At 29.0% G+C, this 18,637-nt stretch overlaps 1 protein-coding gene across 5 annotated transcripts in view; it reads right to left on the bottom strand.

The window, feature by feature from the left end:
- Positions 1-12,854, bottom strand: part of bru3 (CUGBP Elav-like family member bruno 3) — a 1,071,991-nt gene extending 1,059,137 nt beyond the window's left edge. For all 5 annotated transcript variants that reach the window (XM_085960090.1, XM_085960105.1, XM_085960128.1 and 2 more), the window contains exon 1: positions 12,500-12,854. In XM_085960090.1, the coding sequence (XP_085816216.1) occupies positions 12,500-12,556 (57 nt within the window). In that variant the 5' untranslated portion in view covers positions 12,557-12,854. The remainder of the gene's footprint in view (positions 1-12,499) is intronic.
- Positions 12,855-18,637: the final 5,783 nt, after the last annotated feature.

The following is an 18,637-nucleotide window of genomic DNA, read 5'->3' as shown; positions in this document are numbered from 1 at the left end:
TAGCCTGATATATCAGAACAATAATAATTGCATTCTTATTAGGAACATTCTTTTTCCTATCTTTCGCTTTACCTACAGTTTTGAAATTTTATAATATTATTGAAACTAGAATATTCTGAATAAAATAATATATAATTATTGATGATGGTGGTAGGTACCTAGTAGAAATTGTATGATTTTTTACTTTTAAATTAAGGAATATATTAATATTTTTTCTGGATTTTTAATATCGGTAAATGTGATGCTCCAGTAAAAAAATTCACGAGTGCATCAAAAAAAAATTATGCGCATGTCGCGGCCTTTTCTATGTATAAATATACAGTTACATATGTTGGGCTTGGAAAATATTAATGCTACATCGTTAAGGACCCCTGTCCCTTTGAAGGGTCATCTAAAATTTACACATTGCCGCTTCCGTGAGCGGTGGCAGTTTGTACCCTCTCGCGCGCAGAAAAAATAACGTATTGACAGGTTTATGATTTATATTTATTAATTATTTTTTATGATCAGAATTTACACGTTCGAAAGCACTGCCGTTTCAGATTTCATCGCATAGATTTGTATTCAATTTAATATACCTACGTATATACGTGGAAAGCTACAACTTTTTTTATATACTCGTAATATAAAAATGAAATTACTAAATTAAAAATGCTTTAGAACTGTATTTTGATTTCTAATAAGTTCTTTATTTTTAAAGTTAATAGAAAAATATTCATATTTTGCAGTTAAGTACTAACTTATAGTTAACTAATTGTCAATAATAATATTTTTATTATTATTTTATTATTTTCACATACATTACTTTTTCCTCGATACACACCATGTCTCCAACTCTTTTATGGGGTATACGGTGGCGTTACGATCAATATCCGCTCTTCATTGTCTTGTTAAGTAGACGTGTTTTGTAAACGAAGTTTACTTGGACAGTATTTTCTAATCTTTTTCGCATTATGAATTATTCTTTTATGGTAGACACAAATGCTTATTAAAAATTTATTTAAAAATATATATTTTTAAATTGTTTTCTTTTATTGGACTATCAATATAATTATAAAGTTAAATGATTATTAATAAACTTGAAATTATACCACAATATCTTATGGCACACTTTATAATTGCTAACGGCGTATAAGTTGGGAATCTATTCACGAAAATTTGCATGGTTTTTGTGCTATTTCGTTTTCCTATAATTAATAGAGATGTCCCTAACTTCAAAATAAGAGGTCAATATGCTAAATTATATATCTGTTTTTTAGTAATATAATTGATTATGGCTGATGTTTTGTTTTAGACGAAAACGAATACTTTGAAGACACAACTCATTTGATTGTCATATTATATTGTTTAAGTATTTCAAGATAAGTTATCATAAGGTTTGTGGGGGTCAACAGCCCTAGGCCATGTCAGCAAATGCTACGAGATTGCAGCAGCGTGATAGTCAACGCATTACCCAATTATCGCACATTACTTCATCTATTGTCAGCACATTCTGCAAGTGCGGTATACGTCTGTGATGGTCAACAACCACAAACCTTATCAGCAAACGCTGCGAGGCTTCAGCATCGTAGCAGTCACCACATTACCCAATTATAACATAATATGTACATCAATAATAACCTACCGTAATTTATCGAATGTTTTTTTTCAGCATTATTCGATTGCGAAAAACACTCTCTTTCATCGCACCTCGGACTGAGCATATCTCACCGCGTGTTACCTTGCACTATTTAACTGTCACCTATTCTGTCATTGTACTTATTTACTCAGTGCATAAATTCTCGAACTCTATCCAACTCAACAACCACCATCATCATCCTTCCATTCATCATCAGCACTACCAGCCTTACCAGTTTATACATCCAGACCGAAACTTTGAGGAAAAAAAACGGAAGAATGGACAGTGACAGCTCCAAAAAAAATAATAAAATATTCAAAGATTAAATTTCAGGGACAACTGAAAGCGACTAGTAAGCAAATTAGAAACTGTTTATGAACTTCAATTATTTTCAGTTATGACATTAGTAACTAAGTAATATACCTACTAGTTTTGTAGGTATTTAAAATGATATTTGTCAGTAATTTAAAAAAGAAAGAAAATGGGTAAGGTGGGGTAGGGTATGAAAAGAAATGGAAAACTTTTCTTATCAGTCAAATTTGAGGGTGTGTAACTTATCTAAGTTTACTTATTTTGATAATGACAAAAATTATTTCCTTGTCTACAAAAATATATAAAAGTATTTGAATAAATAAAAACTGAAAAAAAGTAGCCATAAACTTAAAGCACTTCTATATTATCACAAGACCTTGTATTTTTGTAAAAATAATTTCGCATAAATAAATACTCTGTATTATCTAGAAAACGTTTATGAAAACTAAGTACTGTTTACACATGGTAACAGCGATTAGTATCGTCTCAATGCCGACGCTATGGCGGCACCCTCCCCCGTCATCCCTCCGCAAACTGCGACGCCAATAATAATGTTTATTTTTTTCACCCTTTCTGCGATGATAATCGGACCTTTAGTATTTGCCACAATTAATCCAACTACAGAAAAAGAAACAACAGCAAAATTGCATATTCTACAATAAAAAAACTTTTCAATAAATCAATTTATAGGACTAACCTATTACAAGAATACCAAAATCTATACTGATGTCTTAAAATAAATAATTTCAAAATGGAAGTGGAATTTTATATAATAATGATATTTGAAATAATAACAGCCTCATGTGGAGTTTATTTTGATTTAATGACATTAGAAAAACCCGAGGACACGGAACCTTATGTTATTAAGGATTCTGTAAAATTAGTATTGTATTCACATAAATAATTACTAAAGTGAACAAAAAGAATATGTTACCGTTCTTTTAGTATTACTAGTTTTTATTTATATTATGAAAAGACAAATCGTTTATTTATAAAGTCTTGATAATGGTGTTGCAATCAAAATAGCAATCGACCGAAAAACTATATAACAGTATTAAATACTGCGTTGCCAATACATTGAATTATTATTAACAGTTGGTTGGGGTTGAGGTTTTAGAATAATTAACTACTTATTCTTTCTACTTGTAAAGTATATGTATATACTAGTATATATTATATAAATGTATTAATTCTAATAATGTAGGTTTTTTTCTATTTTTAATATCAGATAAAATTATTTGCTGGTTTAGGGTTACTTTGTATATTATTTTTACTAAATTACCTATCGAATGATTTTGGTTAGCTACTTAAAAGATAAAATTATAAAAAACACGTTAATTATTTACCACTACTAATATTTTTTTATAATATAGTTTTGTATTTGTGATCTGATAAGAAATGCATTTGAGGTAACTTCTATCAAATTTTCTTTCATATCAGCGGTAAATTGCATGCATTCACGTCAAAGCGATCGGTTTTCATATGTCAGTAAGTCAGTCAGCGTCTGTATTGAGTATCTGCCAATACGAGTTCATATTCGCATAATCTGCAATGCACCAACCAAGGAAAGGCTTGGCATGGCATGCAATCACTGTAATATTACATTACATGGGGCGGGTCATGACTGAAACCCCCCATATTCTTGAATCAATTTTCTGCAATATTGCCATCGAATTAGCCATAAAATTTTATGTTTGTACTATCGTGATGCTTATTATTCACATTTGTTATTGTACTTTTAACAATGTTAACCGCGGGGTGTATTATTACCGAAGTGTAAAATAACGTTATTATAAGAAAAATGGTGCCTCTGAAGTCTAATACGAGTTTTGTCAAGTTTATTTAAGTCAAATATACTAAAGACATTCATAAATACTTATATTATAATAATATAGACTAATATATAATGTATTTACTCTCTGAAAACTCAGATTTTTAATCGTGATGTCGAAGATGAAAACGTAAAAACTAGACAGCAAAGCTCTAACAGAAGGAAAAGATGATAATCCGATAATTTCAGGAACTAGTTTAAGCAATTAATAGAACCTCGTTCTTATTTAGAGCAGCGACAAACTACATAAGATGATCAAAATCCGATAACAAACACGATATAAAAAGACGAAAATTCTTAGTTTAATTGCTTAGCAAAAAAAAACTATTAAATATATTATGTATTAATTCTAAGCATTATATTCATATAGTTGCTACTAATATTTTGTCTATAAATTATTATTTTGTTAATATTTAGCATATTTTGTCGCGTTGCGCATCCCGCCATGTGAAACCTGCAGCGCATAGATCGTTTTTGTAGTACCGCTACAGTGGGTCTATTCTATACTTATTGAACACTAAAGTGATAAATAGTATCAAACTTAGGGTAGGTTTGTATCAAAATATTAGCACGTATTGTAACAATTACACGAAGTTGGTTTTTATTGTTGCAATAAGTGCGATATTTCAACAGCAGTAAGATAGGTGCTGTTAAAATATAGCACTTATTGCAACAATAAAAACCAACTTCGTGTAATTGTTACAATAAGTGCTAATATTTTAATACAAACCTACCCTAAGTTTGATAATATTTATTACTTTATCACTTTAGCGGTCGATAAGTATAGAATAGACCCACAGGAAGAGTAGCATTTTTATAACATTCATATCTTAGCCACTGAAAGCGTTTTTTCATAACTACGTATATCACGTAGGGCTAGTATGTCCGCTCACTAGCTCGGATGTTCATACCACGATCGTACCAATGTACCCAAAATATTCTCAATATTCATGATAAAATATTATATTTTAATAATTACTTGTTAACGTAATATTTAGTACTTCTTCGGAATTTCTTTGAGTACAATTAATACTACACAACACAATATTAATATTTGATTTTCGAACATTAACTCGATTCATTTATTTCCCTCGAAAGTGTTTACTCGCGATAACATAATTTAAAAAACACATAATTTGAAAATAGTTTATACCTATTAAAAAAACCCTTTTTTTTAATATATGACGCCCGACAGGATTTGAACCTATATTCACTGGATTAGAGGTCATCATCATCATCAGCCGGGGTCAATCCACTGCTGGATGAAGGCCTCCCCAAGCTTTCTCCAACTCTCTCGGTCCTGTGTCGTTCGCTGCCACGTATTTCCGCCGAACTTTACCAGTTCATCAACCCAGCGGCTTTTAGGGCGACCCTGTGGCCGTTTCGTACCCCTTGGGTACCATTGGATGACGGCATTTGTCAAGCGGCCGTCCTTTCGGCGAGCAATGTGCCCCGCCCACCTCCATTTCAGCTGTTTGGCAACGTCTATTACATTGCGTACTCTTGTCTGCTTCCTAACCCATTCGTTTCTCTTGCGGTCCTTTCGCGTGATGCCCAACATGCACCTCTCCATGCCTCGCTGTGTGACTCTTAGCCTTTGGACATCTCTCGTGTTGAGGGTCCACGTCTCGCAGCCGTATGTGAGCACGGGTAGCACACATTGGTTGAACACCCTACGCTTAAGACATAATGGTAGGTCACTCTTGAAGACACTATTCAGACGTCCGAAAGCACTCCATCCCAGCTTTGTTCTTCGAGAAATTTTATCGTGCATGCTTCCGTCTATGGACACCTGCTGTCCGAGATAGACGTAGCTGCTGACTTGCTCGAGTTGGGTGCCAGAAATACAGATAATCGCAGGGTCCGAAAAACAGTTACTCATCACTTTTGTCTTTGCGACATTTATCTTTAGACCGACCGTTTGACTGACATCCGCGAGTTCTTGCATTCTACCTTGGAGGTCTTTCGGGTCCTGTGAGAGTACAACAATATCATCTGCAAAGCGCAGGTGACTGAGGTACTCTCCATTAATTGGAACACCTTTTTCCTCCCAATCAAGTCTCCTAAATAAGTCCTCAAGAGTAGCGGTGAATAGTTTAGGTGAAAGAGGTAATGTGCTTTAATAACGTGTATGCAAATTCAGTGAATACATGTTCAAGTCCCATCAGGCGTTGTATTTTTTTTAAATACGATTTTTTCTAGTAGTTATAATCTCAGGTGTTGAATTATTTATACGAGTATTATTTTCAATATAAAAAATGTTAAGTTCTCAAATGCTGTGAATTGTCCGTTGAATAAAAGAAATAGTAATTTAGTATTATAATACAAGACTTTGTATTACCTCTCACTAAATAACATGTACCGATTTCATTATACAATTCAGTTTGGTCAGCAAAAAAGGTAAGATAGATGGATAACTTTTCAATAAAATTTGTCATATTAATTTAGTAGTATCGTGAATGTGTATTTTTACCACGTTTTTATTAGCTCATATTCTTGTTTTTTCGGTACAGATTTTTTCTTGTTTGTTCAGTAGATATTTATTCTTGTTTGTCCAAGATTTTTATTGGAAGATTGAAGATTTTTAACTAACTTCCCGACTAGCTAGACATTTGAAACTTTTAGAATATATCAGAACACGATGACAATGCATTTTTTTAATACTTCTAGCCTCCTTTAAGCAGAATTGAATTCATTTTCAGTTAATTCTGTTTTGTATGTTTCGGAAAAAATTCGTTAAAAGTAATATTTACTACTCACTATTATTGGTTGCTAAACGGGTCCTAGCAACTAAATTATTAATATGTACGTGCATTACTATGGAAATCAATATTAAATGTCAAAATGACATTTCAGTATTCTATAATATTTATTCAGTATTTCTATCAAGTACAAAAAAAGTATTTATTAATACATAGAATTTTCAAGTTTATATGATTCAACGAAAAATTTAAAAACGTGGTATATAAAAAGTTCTTTTTATCTTGTAATTAATAATGTTTGAATTTTGGGATTTTATTATAAGACGTATATTTAATAATAATTAGAAAACATAACTCTTTATAACACCGTGTTTATAGGTTTTACCGTTTATTTTTGAGACTGTTTTCTTATTTGAGTGTTTGTGGTAATAAAAACCAAATGATGTGAGATGGAAAAGACACAGACGTGTTAGATCCGAGTAAATTATGACGTAGATTTTTTGCTACAATGTTGAAAATCGCTGACAATGTTATTAAAGCTCTTCCGAAAAAAGACTTTTCTCTTCTTTAGAGTTAAGCTTAATACTCCCAGTGTCCCAATTACATAAAAATACTTTTTGTAATAACCTGGATTATCGCAACACAAAACATCAGATGCTCTAAAAGTGATAATAAATACCTACGTACTAAAAATTCCAGTAGTATTTTTGTAGACAATCGTATATATATGTGAGTTTTCCATTTCCGTTCACACATCTTTCATCTGGTTTGGCAGAATTTCAAAGTTATAAATTATTGCATATTGTGCAAAATTACACATTCTATATTATCATGTATAGTGGACACTTAACTTTGTCAGTCAAATACATTTCTTGTCATTGAAGTAAGACTACATAGTTGTTGTTAGTTTTTAAAATTCCACTAAACCTTGCCTAATCTAAGCCATAGTAGATAATAGTATAAAAATATTCATTTATCTATAAAATATCTAAAATTTTCATCATTTTCATCATTTTAGATATTTTATAGGTATAAGAATATTTTTTAACGATTGTGGTTTGGTATGCAGGGCTTCGTTATTAAAAAAAACAATCCACCACCAATCTGTAATATGTATTCTTAATTCAACGAAAATCAATATGTATGACTGAAAAAGTGTGCACCATTTTTGTCGGATCGCCCATAGCATATCTAAACGTATTGTGGATTATTCGCTGCTGACTAGATAATGATTTTTTAATTACAACCTTTAAAATGCACGTTAATTACATCGATCGGCCACCTGGTCATTACGCGCCAGGTGCGTCTTCAGCGTCCAAAGCATTAAGGAGGGGTTAATTGAATTTTAAAAACTTACCAGGACTATATGGAATTTGTATTCTTAGTTAAATGAAAACAAATAAGTATGACTGACAAAGTTTAGTGTAAACTATTTATGTCGGATCATAACAGGCTACTTCCACCCTTTGGCACTGATGTGTAGGTACTTGATTAGATGTCTCATACTATAATGATTATATTATATTCCAAAAAATATAATTACATACTAAATGTAATATTATTATCTATATTGTTACATGAAATTGTGCCAAGTAGGTATAGTATGATATATTATAATATAGCTCATGTTTTCGAAATGCGATATTATTTTTTTCTTTCATCACTGCACTGAGTTTTTAGCATCTTTCCCATCTCACGTATTTAATCCGTTTCTCGTCACCTCATTACCAGAGGCTTACCTATGCTTTGCATTTATTATGAAAGGCGCATAAAAAGATTTTCTAAGATTTTCATATGAAAAATATAATATTAATATAGTTGCTGTTATACATCGTCACCGTATGGTATCAAAACTATATTTTAACGGCATCGTTAATAATTATTTATATCCTATGAAGTCATAAACACGTAACCAATTGCATAAAACATAAAAGTTTGGGATGTTTTTTAGAAAATTTCAGTTTCATATATTTAAATATCAAATAATACAATTATTAAAATATAAAACAAAATGCCACTAAGTAAATATTTTTTTTAGTTTGAGAAGTAAACTTAATGTAACCTATAAATATTACAGAATCCAATATATAGATTTTTCTTTATTTCATCTTGTAATTATAATTTTGAAATTTAGTAATTGAATTATTCGGTTGGTAAACTAGTCAATCTTTTTATTTAATTGCTCTGCGGAATAAAATAGTTGCATGCGAAAACCTATTAGCGGTTTTTTTAACTTACGAATGTTTCGTATTTTCAAATTATTTTAATTGTATATTGTCAAAATAAAATACATGGTAGTAAGTATACTGATTTTTTTATACTGTAACTAAGAGAAAAATATCTTAAATCCGTAGTATGTATATGTGATAAAATTTCTGACGAATAAAATTAGTTGAAAATAAATTAGAAAATTCAATTAACTTTTTTATATTAATAATATGTCACTATGTGTTACTTAACATACACTCCAGGTATACGCCAATATATCGTCAAATAAAATAAAAACCACCGAAAATCTGAATAATAAATAAAACAAGACGTATTGTTGTTACGAGTATGCTAGTCAACGTAATGTGAATTGAACATGTTGGGGGTAGTTTTCATCTTACCCATAAAATAAATAATATACTAACTATATTATTTAATATTAATAATATTATTATTTATGATAATAACACATACTAATTATGATGTAGGATAAAGGTATGTGTACTTACTAAAATTGATTAGTAACATTTCTATGATCTGTCAATTCCAAAAATCTTTCGGAAAAGTATGAAAAGATGAGGAACATAATATTATTCTGTATCTTATGAGATTTAAGCTTATAAATATCAAACTAGATAAAGTAAATAAAATACAAACGAAATTAAACATTTTCAATGGCAATAATTTGACCTAGTGAAATATTGTCTTATTTACCTACTATTTATAAAATAAATAAATACTTTTTTCATAAAATCTTCTTTGCCATTATCGTGTGTTATTTTGTTGGCATATTGCTCTACTTTTTGACTGGGTATTTTATCTCCGGGGTTAAAAATACACCTACATACTAAATCAATTGTTGAGTCATGTTTAGCACAGTTCAATTAGAAATCTAGGGCTACACATATCTACTTTTATTAATTAAATATTCACACAACGCAATACAAAAATGCAATTTAGCTGTATTATAATATATTCTATTTTTTAATAAATAACATATTGAATGATATGATAACAAAATATTAAATTAGTATTTTATGAACTGTGTTAAGTTTTTCATAAAAATATACGTTACCCTATATTGTTATTTAATTGCCCGATTAAACGTTTATATGTGGAAGAAACTTTTAAAAATTATACCATTTTCTATTTATAGTTAAACCTTATAACCGTCCTATACATATACAAAACGAAAGTAATTGTTGCCAGTCAGATATAATATTATAAAACCAATGAACTATTGATTTTTATTCGCAAATAACCACAAAATGTAGGTACTCATATAACTTTCACTTTTATGAGGTAATACAATATAATATATTATCATAATATATTAATTGCTCTCTCAAAAATTGTAGCTCCGTCTAAAATTTATACCTAATTTAGTAATTTATACATAATAAAATAATAGAAAAATCCGATGAAAATATTATCCAAATATAAATGATATTATGAGCGGTTATCATTTCAGCATACTCGTATATATTATTATATAATCTTGAACGGCTTGGGCTCAAATTTCTGGTTTGACAAATTCACATAATATTGTATTTGGACCAAGAGTATAGATCTAATAGGTTAACATCCATTTCTCGCAAATCCGTTAACACAACCTCCATTCTATGTATTCCATGTAATATTATGATCTTAGAATCGAATATGGTAAATAAAATAAAATCAATGCAATATACCTACTTATTTAATGACTGTAAGTAGTCTGGTGATCTATGTATTATTTTAATACATATAATATCGCATGACAAATTATATGTTTATGTTTTTAAAACTGTTGATTTGACTGTACACATAAAACATTAATTTCTTGCGACAAACTTTATTATATTAATTTTCAAATAAATTAAAGTATTTATTACTTTAAAATATTAAAATATGCAGTCATTCAATGGTACCTGCGGCCCAAGGAGCATTAAATACATGGAAATGAAGAACTACACAAAAAAGAATGGAGAGAGCTATTAGGTATTTTGTTCGGCAGTGGATCGACCCCATTAGATGATAACGATGATCATGGCGACGATTAAGTTAGTAATATGTTATTTATATTGATTGAACATTAAGCAGATTCCCTCCTGATTGGTAAGTATTTCAGGTTAAATGTAAATATAGGAAGTAATTCAAGTGGCGAAAGCACTCTCCCGGGAAGTGAAAGATGTGAGTTCGAGTGCCACTTTTCTAATGTTAAAGTTTCTGATTTTTTCAAAATTGTGTTTTGTCTATTTATAATAAAGAATCTAACATTCTTAAAACTTACGTATTTTTAGTATTGAATGAAAAATATATATAAATTGTGTTTTCTATATTAGATCTAATGATAGATAATTTATGATCTCTAGGTAAAAAAAAGTCTTTGAGTAACAAATTAACTTTATAAATAACTGCAAAGCCCTGTAGTTTATAATAATTTACAATGCGCATAGCCACATGCCCGAGGAACTTTCGTGTGCACCACTACTCGAACATGTGTGAAGCGAGATCGAATGGTCATAATCTAAACATTTGAAACAAACAGTAAAATCTATTTTCGGGTTCTTTGGTCTGTGCTGGTTTCTTGCAATAATGTTCGAAACATTCATCTCCGGGTTGAAAACTGTATTAATCAATCACAAATCTAAATACTTCTCTACTAAACACGGCTTCTAATAAACACGTGGCTTAACTCCATAGGTATCTACTGAATCAATAATACACAATAATTAGCTACCTAGTGAATTTTATATTCGTATATATAGAAATATATACTAAATACTTAATCTAATTTATTAAAATAAGTTGTTCTTCAAAATATTTAGGTACGTATTTATTTTCAACTAGAAATAATAACCACGTCAGAGATGTGGCTCAGTTTTACATCTGTCAAACTATTATAAGAGTATACTATCATTAATTATGTTCATGACCCGATTAGAATAAACTAATCCTTTATTTTAGTATCAGGTTATTTTTCAAATTTATAATTTGTGTTGACGTATATCTTTTCTCTCACTTTACCCGATTTAATAAGTCAACTTCCTGTGTCACTCTCTTCTACTTGTTTTCTGTCGTGCGCAATATAAAGTGATCGATAAATTATGTTTGTCATAATATAATAACAATATATGACTTATTTCATTAAATTTAATATAAGTACATATAAAAAATTAATATGTAATCACATAATTTTGATATGGGTAGTTCAATACGAAGAAAATTTCCATTCCTAGTACCTACACATTTAACATACCTAATTCATTTAAAATATAAAAGTTATTAAATATTTTTTAACATAACTTGTAGAATAAAACATATTGTGTAAGTACTTTAGTGGTATTAGCTAACAATTGACGGTTGGAACTAATTTAAAATACAATGCTTATCTAAAACTTATTTTACATAATATTTTAATAAATATTACAAAGGTTGTCTTGTTAAATTAAATTGATCTTTATTAAACTATGTACTATAAATATCATATTATATTGCATTGCATTTTAATAAATGACACACAGGTATACAAAGATGATAATATTATCATAAAAAATAAATGATTATCAATTAATTTACTTGTAGAATATTATATGTTATCATTAGTCACTTAAACCTTTAATCTATGTGACAATTTGAAATTATTAATACAGTTTATTTTTATTTAGTGATATTTTTTTTACTACGATACTCATGGTGTGATAATCAAATGTTGTATGAAGTATTTTTTGATTTTTTTTTTGCCAATAAACCATTATATAATAAAATTGAAGATTTATGAAATTTGCAGACGTCAAGGCGTGTTACGACTTCAAAATAGTACAAATAAAATAAGCAAAATTTTACCAGGAGCTCATTGTAATAGCTAGCGACATCTGGGAAAATGATACTGTCGTAATCCATGACTCGTTCGTGTTTGACAATAAGTGACACTAAAAACTTTCACTGAAAACTGTCAAGCACGAAGCGCTTTTGGACAGTTTAGCAATACGTTTCACAAATCTTGTTTTATTGTTCGCTGAAAACTATTTCTCACTGGCATTGACTCGTTTCACTCAACTATGAAAACTTATTACGACTAATAAAACAATTTGAAATTTAATGCAACTTCAAAGAACAGACTTCACACTTTAAAACACGTATTAAAAAAAAAACTATGCGTAATGAATGAACTAATCTATAGTGTATCTTGATGAATACTGACGTTAGTTGCCCAAAGTAAGAACAAATCTCAACACTATTTGCTGATCGACCAATCAAAATGTGTGTACACCAGAGCAGGCGAGCTTTTAAAAATATATTTCTTACGGCTAGCAACAGAACTTAGAGTACTTATTGTTAATGCCATTATGATTTAAAAATTGCACAAGTACCAATGTGATAGGTAAATTTCTAGATAAAATGTACGATCGAATAAATTATCAAAAGTATTTAATTTATAATACTAATTAAGTAAGTCACATACTTTCAAAAGACTTTTTTGAAATAAAATAATATTTTTTAGTTTTAAAATATTCAGTATTATTTTAAAATTAAGATAGTACTTTTCACCAAGTACTTAAGAATAAAGTATTGGCATAATAAAATAAGAGAGTTTGAGGTTCTTTTCTTATCAAATATGGCAAACAAAGTTTGAATACATAGTGAAAAAGTTTTTTTTTATATTTAGTATAATACCTAATTATTATAATAGTGATATTGTAGCATACTTAACGATATTTAATAATTTTATTTTTATTTATTATTGTATTTATAACTGTCAATTTATTCATGGTGGAAATGCATTGTATTATTGATTTAATTTAATAAAACACATTTTTTCAGTATGAAATATTAATATCCAATTTCCTTAATTTAAATTTAGGTAAGTGATTGTTATTGACAAAGTATTGTTTGATGGATAATTTAATGTAACTATTGGTAGATTATTTGTGTCGCCTTTTGAATTTATTTTGATATATACCTACTTGTTTTATAAAGACTATTTTGTTGAAAATGTCCCTCTGAGATGGACAAAATCGATCTAGATTTATTTGTTAAAAGTAGAATAGGTACTAAAAAAATGTGTTTTATTAAGTTACATCAATAATTCATAATTTTGTTACAAAAAATTGCTAAGCTATAATATGAAAAAAATATATAAATTTAAGCGTATTATAAAAAAAAGTAGTTTAAATTTATAATTAACACGAATATTATTATTTTATTATGTGTTATTCACATTCCTTAATATTCATAATCCTGTAATATGAATGTTTAATATATCCGTGAGTCCAACCGGATATTGCACTGTGAGTTAACATTTCATAAAATACAATATTACTCAGATACTGGGTAAGGTTTGTTTATGATATACTGTTGTACTACACTGGATAGTCTAAATCGGTAAATCGGTGTGTTCCCGCATAACAGCAGACCGTATTCTTTTGCGGCAATGTGCAGTGGTCTTACCAACACGCCAATGGCTTACTCACTTCCTGGTTATGTTATTGTTATACTATTTCTAATGCCAAACCTGAAATCAAAGTCAAACGTTTGCTGTAGAAATACAGAAACTGATTTCAGATGGACTATAACTTAAGATTTGATATTAGCAATGATAGAATAGAGAAATTCACAAGACTCAGTACCTGCATTAGTGTTTGAAAGCAGTGCGTCTCATTAATTTGACAAATGAAAAGCAATTGAGCGTAAAATAATAGTTTGCACAATACGTTGATTGTTTTATTTAATAACGATATCAAAATCTACTAAATATTAAATCTAGATTATATTATATTATATTAAAGCTATTTCAATAATTATCTGTACATAAAGCATGAAAATACATATTTTATTAATAATTGAATAAATTGTGAAGATTTATCTAGGATAAAAATTATTTCTTCCATTTAAATATTATGCATATCTTATATTGACTTATTTTTAATCGATTTACCCTTTTCTTTAATTTAAGTATATACTTCAGCTGAAGAACAAAACATAATTTGTCATAAAAAGTCAACATGCGCCCATTTAATGTTATGTTTATTGTTCTATTACTAATAATAATAATATATTCATTGAAATGTTTTCTTTTTCAAGTAAATGGGTAACGTTTTTTAGTCATCTTTACACGATTTAAGAAATAATTCCCCCGTCACCATCACAAAATAAATTGACGTGTTCACAGCTCAACTTTCACTCTCCGATTGCCAGCCAGTCCGTAATTTCGTCGCACCTATGGTTGAAAATTATTTTGCGTTTCACTGAAGTAACGTCTTAAGTGCTTTCATAGTATCTATTAATGGTAGGTTTTTCTCAAATTAAACAACATTGTTCGATATACAAAATACCTACATGAAATGATTATATGAATTTAAAAAAAATGATTTCTACTGTTTTATATCATACGAGGATTTAAGTGCCTTATTATTTTTCTCAAGTTTATTAATTTAATTAAATAATTAATTAAAACTAAAGTAATTCTTGTATTATGTTACTTCATATTACAATTTTTTCATATGATAGAAGTAATTACGGAAATTCTTAATTAATCACTTAACAAATAACTTCATTAAACTAATATTATTTTAAATTCCATCTAGTTGATACCTTCGGTTGATAGTATTAATAAATAATATTTTAGTTTAAGATTTATTGTAAAAAAGCATCTCTTATTAAAAAATGGTTCCAAAATAAACCATAACCTTCACCTTAATTAAAGCAAATTTTATTTAACAAATATTTCTCAACATGAAAACTTTTTCACAACTATTAATTATTTGTCAAATTCTTGTTAATTAACATTTTGATGCTTATACCAACTATCAGCTACATACCACACATGTTAAAAATCCGAGTAAGTAATCGTATCGCGGTATAGTTAACTTGTTGCATAGTGTTTCTGTGTCGTGTGGCACTACGGGCCTGGACCGATTCCAGTACATAAGTGAAATATGTGAAAATAAATGACCGCATGCAAACATCGGCCGTAAGTGTTTTGTATGGGCCGTTTATTCCATTATGTACCGGACTGGCTGAGCTCTGATTCAATTTTGGCAACCATTATTTTTCTTGGTGCACACACAATAATATTATGAAAGTTTATGCATGCAAGTATTTATTCACATTCGCATAAATTAAGAAAAGATTTTTTTTAAATCACGCATTAATTTAAAAACTGAAAGTCTGTTTTCATTATACCAATCATGTCATATGTATTAATGTACAATAAAAATGTTTTCTTGCTGATATTATGTTCATTATAATATAATAAAAACTCTCCCTCTTTTAAAACTCAAGTGATGAGAAAACGAAGAAGTATGTATGAATCTTTTAAACTCAAATTGTCACACGGTTATTAATTTTAATATGTACATATTATTATAATACTTATATGTAACTAATTTTTTTCAATCGGTTAGAGCCTTTTTTATCTAAAATAAATCTATAAATGAGAAGTTAAGAAGCACAAGGGTTCATTGTATAACAACCCCTCTCTAAAATGTTACCAACCAAAGAAAAATAATTTTATTATTTTTAATTTAAGCAATGGTCAAATACAATACATATTTAGCTACTTTTGTATAAGATTTTTTAAATGTAATAATTTTTAAAATCATGTGCAATAAAAATAGGAATTATTCACATTCGTTTTGGTAAAATAAATAACTTTTTTGCTTTTAGAAAGCTTAATGAGAACATTCGAGTTTTGAAATATTTATTTTAAAAAAACTTGAACTTTAATAACATAAGTTATATTATTTTAATTATAATTTTAAAAAATCTGTCGAATACTAAAAGACTGTAAGGTTTTATTTGAAAAACACTACCTTATTATTTTTTCATTTACCCAGTGGAATAATTATCGCTAATATCTTTCACTGTCCGGCATTGCTACCATACTACGCTATTTGACCTTTTAAAAATTCTATGAAGAAATGTCTACCCATTTTTTATTCAAAACAAAACAATAGAGCGCAAGCGATTGACAGCATTTTCTCAAACATAACTAGATCAGTAGAATCTATTTTGATCTGTTTAATTGTGACAATGTCTCTTATAATGCATGAACTGCATTTGTATAAATAGCAAGAACAATCCATAATTCCTCACTACACTCGAGTCCATCACTCGAAGCACTACTCATCCGCAGTCCAGTCTCTCAGTTATATTAATACCTCGGTACATCACCACTCAGTTAATTAATATAGTCAAAGCTCATCAGTACATTCGTACCAGTGATTATGACATCACTCTGTCATCTGTATCATTGTATTTATTTATTCTTGTAACGACAAATAAACTCACTCCTCGAAACATCTAAGCCACCACGACTTTATCTTACCACACCTTATTCATCACTAAAGTGATAACCCCGACATGATCATCATCCCCAAAGTGGTGACCTCGACGTGACAACTAAACAGTTTATATTCTGATTTTATACCTTATTACTATACCTACTCAATTATGTACCACTTGCGTATTATTACTTCATTTCAGTATGCTTAAAGAAAGAAACAACGGGATCAAATTGTATCTTTAGAGTAAAATACAAAATACGTATAGGTATAGTATTTGTATTATAATTGAATAATCCCAAAGTATGGTAAGAAAGGTTTGATAAATAATAGTATGTATGTAATATTGTATAATTGATTAAGTACCCCTTACATATTATTTTTTAGATAAGTGTCCAATTATAATAATAAAATAAAATGTTATTAAACTTACCCCTGGCAATGTCCGCTTTTCATGAAGGGCCGTTTGCGCACTAAGCGCACTATCTGGACTGAAGTATGTGAGGAACGCGCAACCTGAAATGATAAAATTTAAATGTTAATGTAAAAACACTGTTTGTTTATATCTGTATGCTCCAAAGAATCTTTCACCAAGGTATATAAGTATATTTCTTGATGACCCAGCACTTATATATATATTTATAAGTATAATATAAAACAACACACTTTTATTTTATTTATCAAATCAGCTTTTATAAATGAAAAAGTGTGTGTTTAGTCACGAAAATAAGTAACAATAATGAATAGACATAATCAATTTACAAAGAATTTATATGCTTTCTAAGAAAGGTACCTGGGTACATGAGAAAGCTTAGTCGTCAGAGATCTAGAGAAAACAAATATAATGTAAAGTGTACTGCCTTCTGAGTTAGGTTATAACATGGCTAATCTCGTATGGAGAAATATGTAAAAAAAAATATTTTTAAAGAACATGTTAATTAATTCAATAGTCACGTCTTTGTCATAATATGCATTAAAGTTTATCACTTAGACGAAACGTGCCTTCAATATTAGTAAGATTTAAGGACATTGGGCACGCTTTGTGTTTGTTGCGATTGATAGTCCGGCCGTCATAAAGTAATAAACCGAATCTGCTTTCAAAACCCTGGTCTTTGGCAACTGCCTTTCAAATTTATATGTTATTAATCTGTTCTGTGATCAGATCCCTTAGCTGAATGACGAAAGACTGCATTTTAAAATAGATATTTCGAGTTATGTCGGCTAATTAAAAAAAGTCTTTGTAAGCTCAAGTGATATTTTAACTAGTTTGAGTACTCACGATGATCAGAGACAGTGATGCCAACCGTACTATAATTATAGTACAATACTATAATTTTGATTCTGCAAAAAATGTAAAATACTATAATTTTACGCCAAATATGCTAAAATGCTATAATTTTAAAGGATTTAAGCCAAAAAATGTTCCTGTACTATATTTTTTACAGAAATACTATAATTTTTACGTCTTTCTACTATAATCAGCATGGAAAAAGATGGCAACACTGATCAGAGATAGTCCACCCCATTACACAAAGGTCTAAATTAACAAACATATATTAGAATTTGAATATAACTTTAGCTAATGCTATCCATAGAACCAAAACATCTCATAACATAACTTTTTTCCGTTGATTGAAACTGTAAAATATTCAATACGGCGGATCATCAAAATAAAAAAAATACTATCGATGATGTTTCA

This window comes from Rhyacophila brunnea, unplaced genomic scaffold (assembly GCF_057557595.1).
Source record: "Rhyacophila brunnea isolate RB1 unplaced genomic scaffold, BYU_Rbru_1.0 scaffold_11, whole genome shotgun sequence".
Taxonomy (NCBI): Eukaryota; Metazoa; Arthropoda; class Insecta; order Trichoptera; family Rhyacophilidae; genus Rhyacophila; species Rhyacophila brunnea.
Note: the sequence above shows the minus strand (reverse complement) of the source record. Positions and strands in the feature narration are given on the sequence as shown.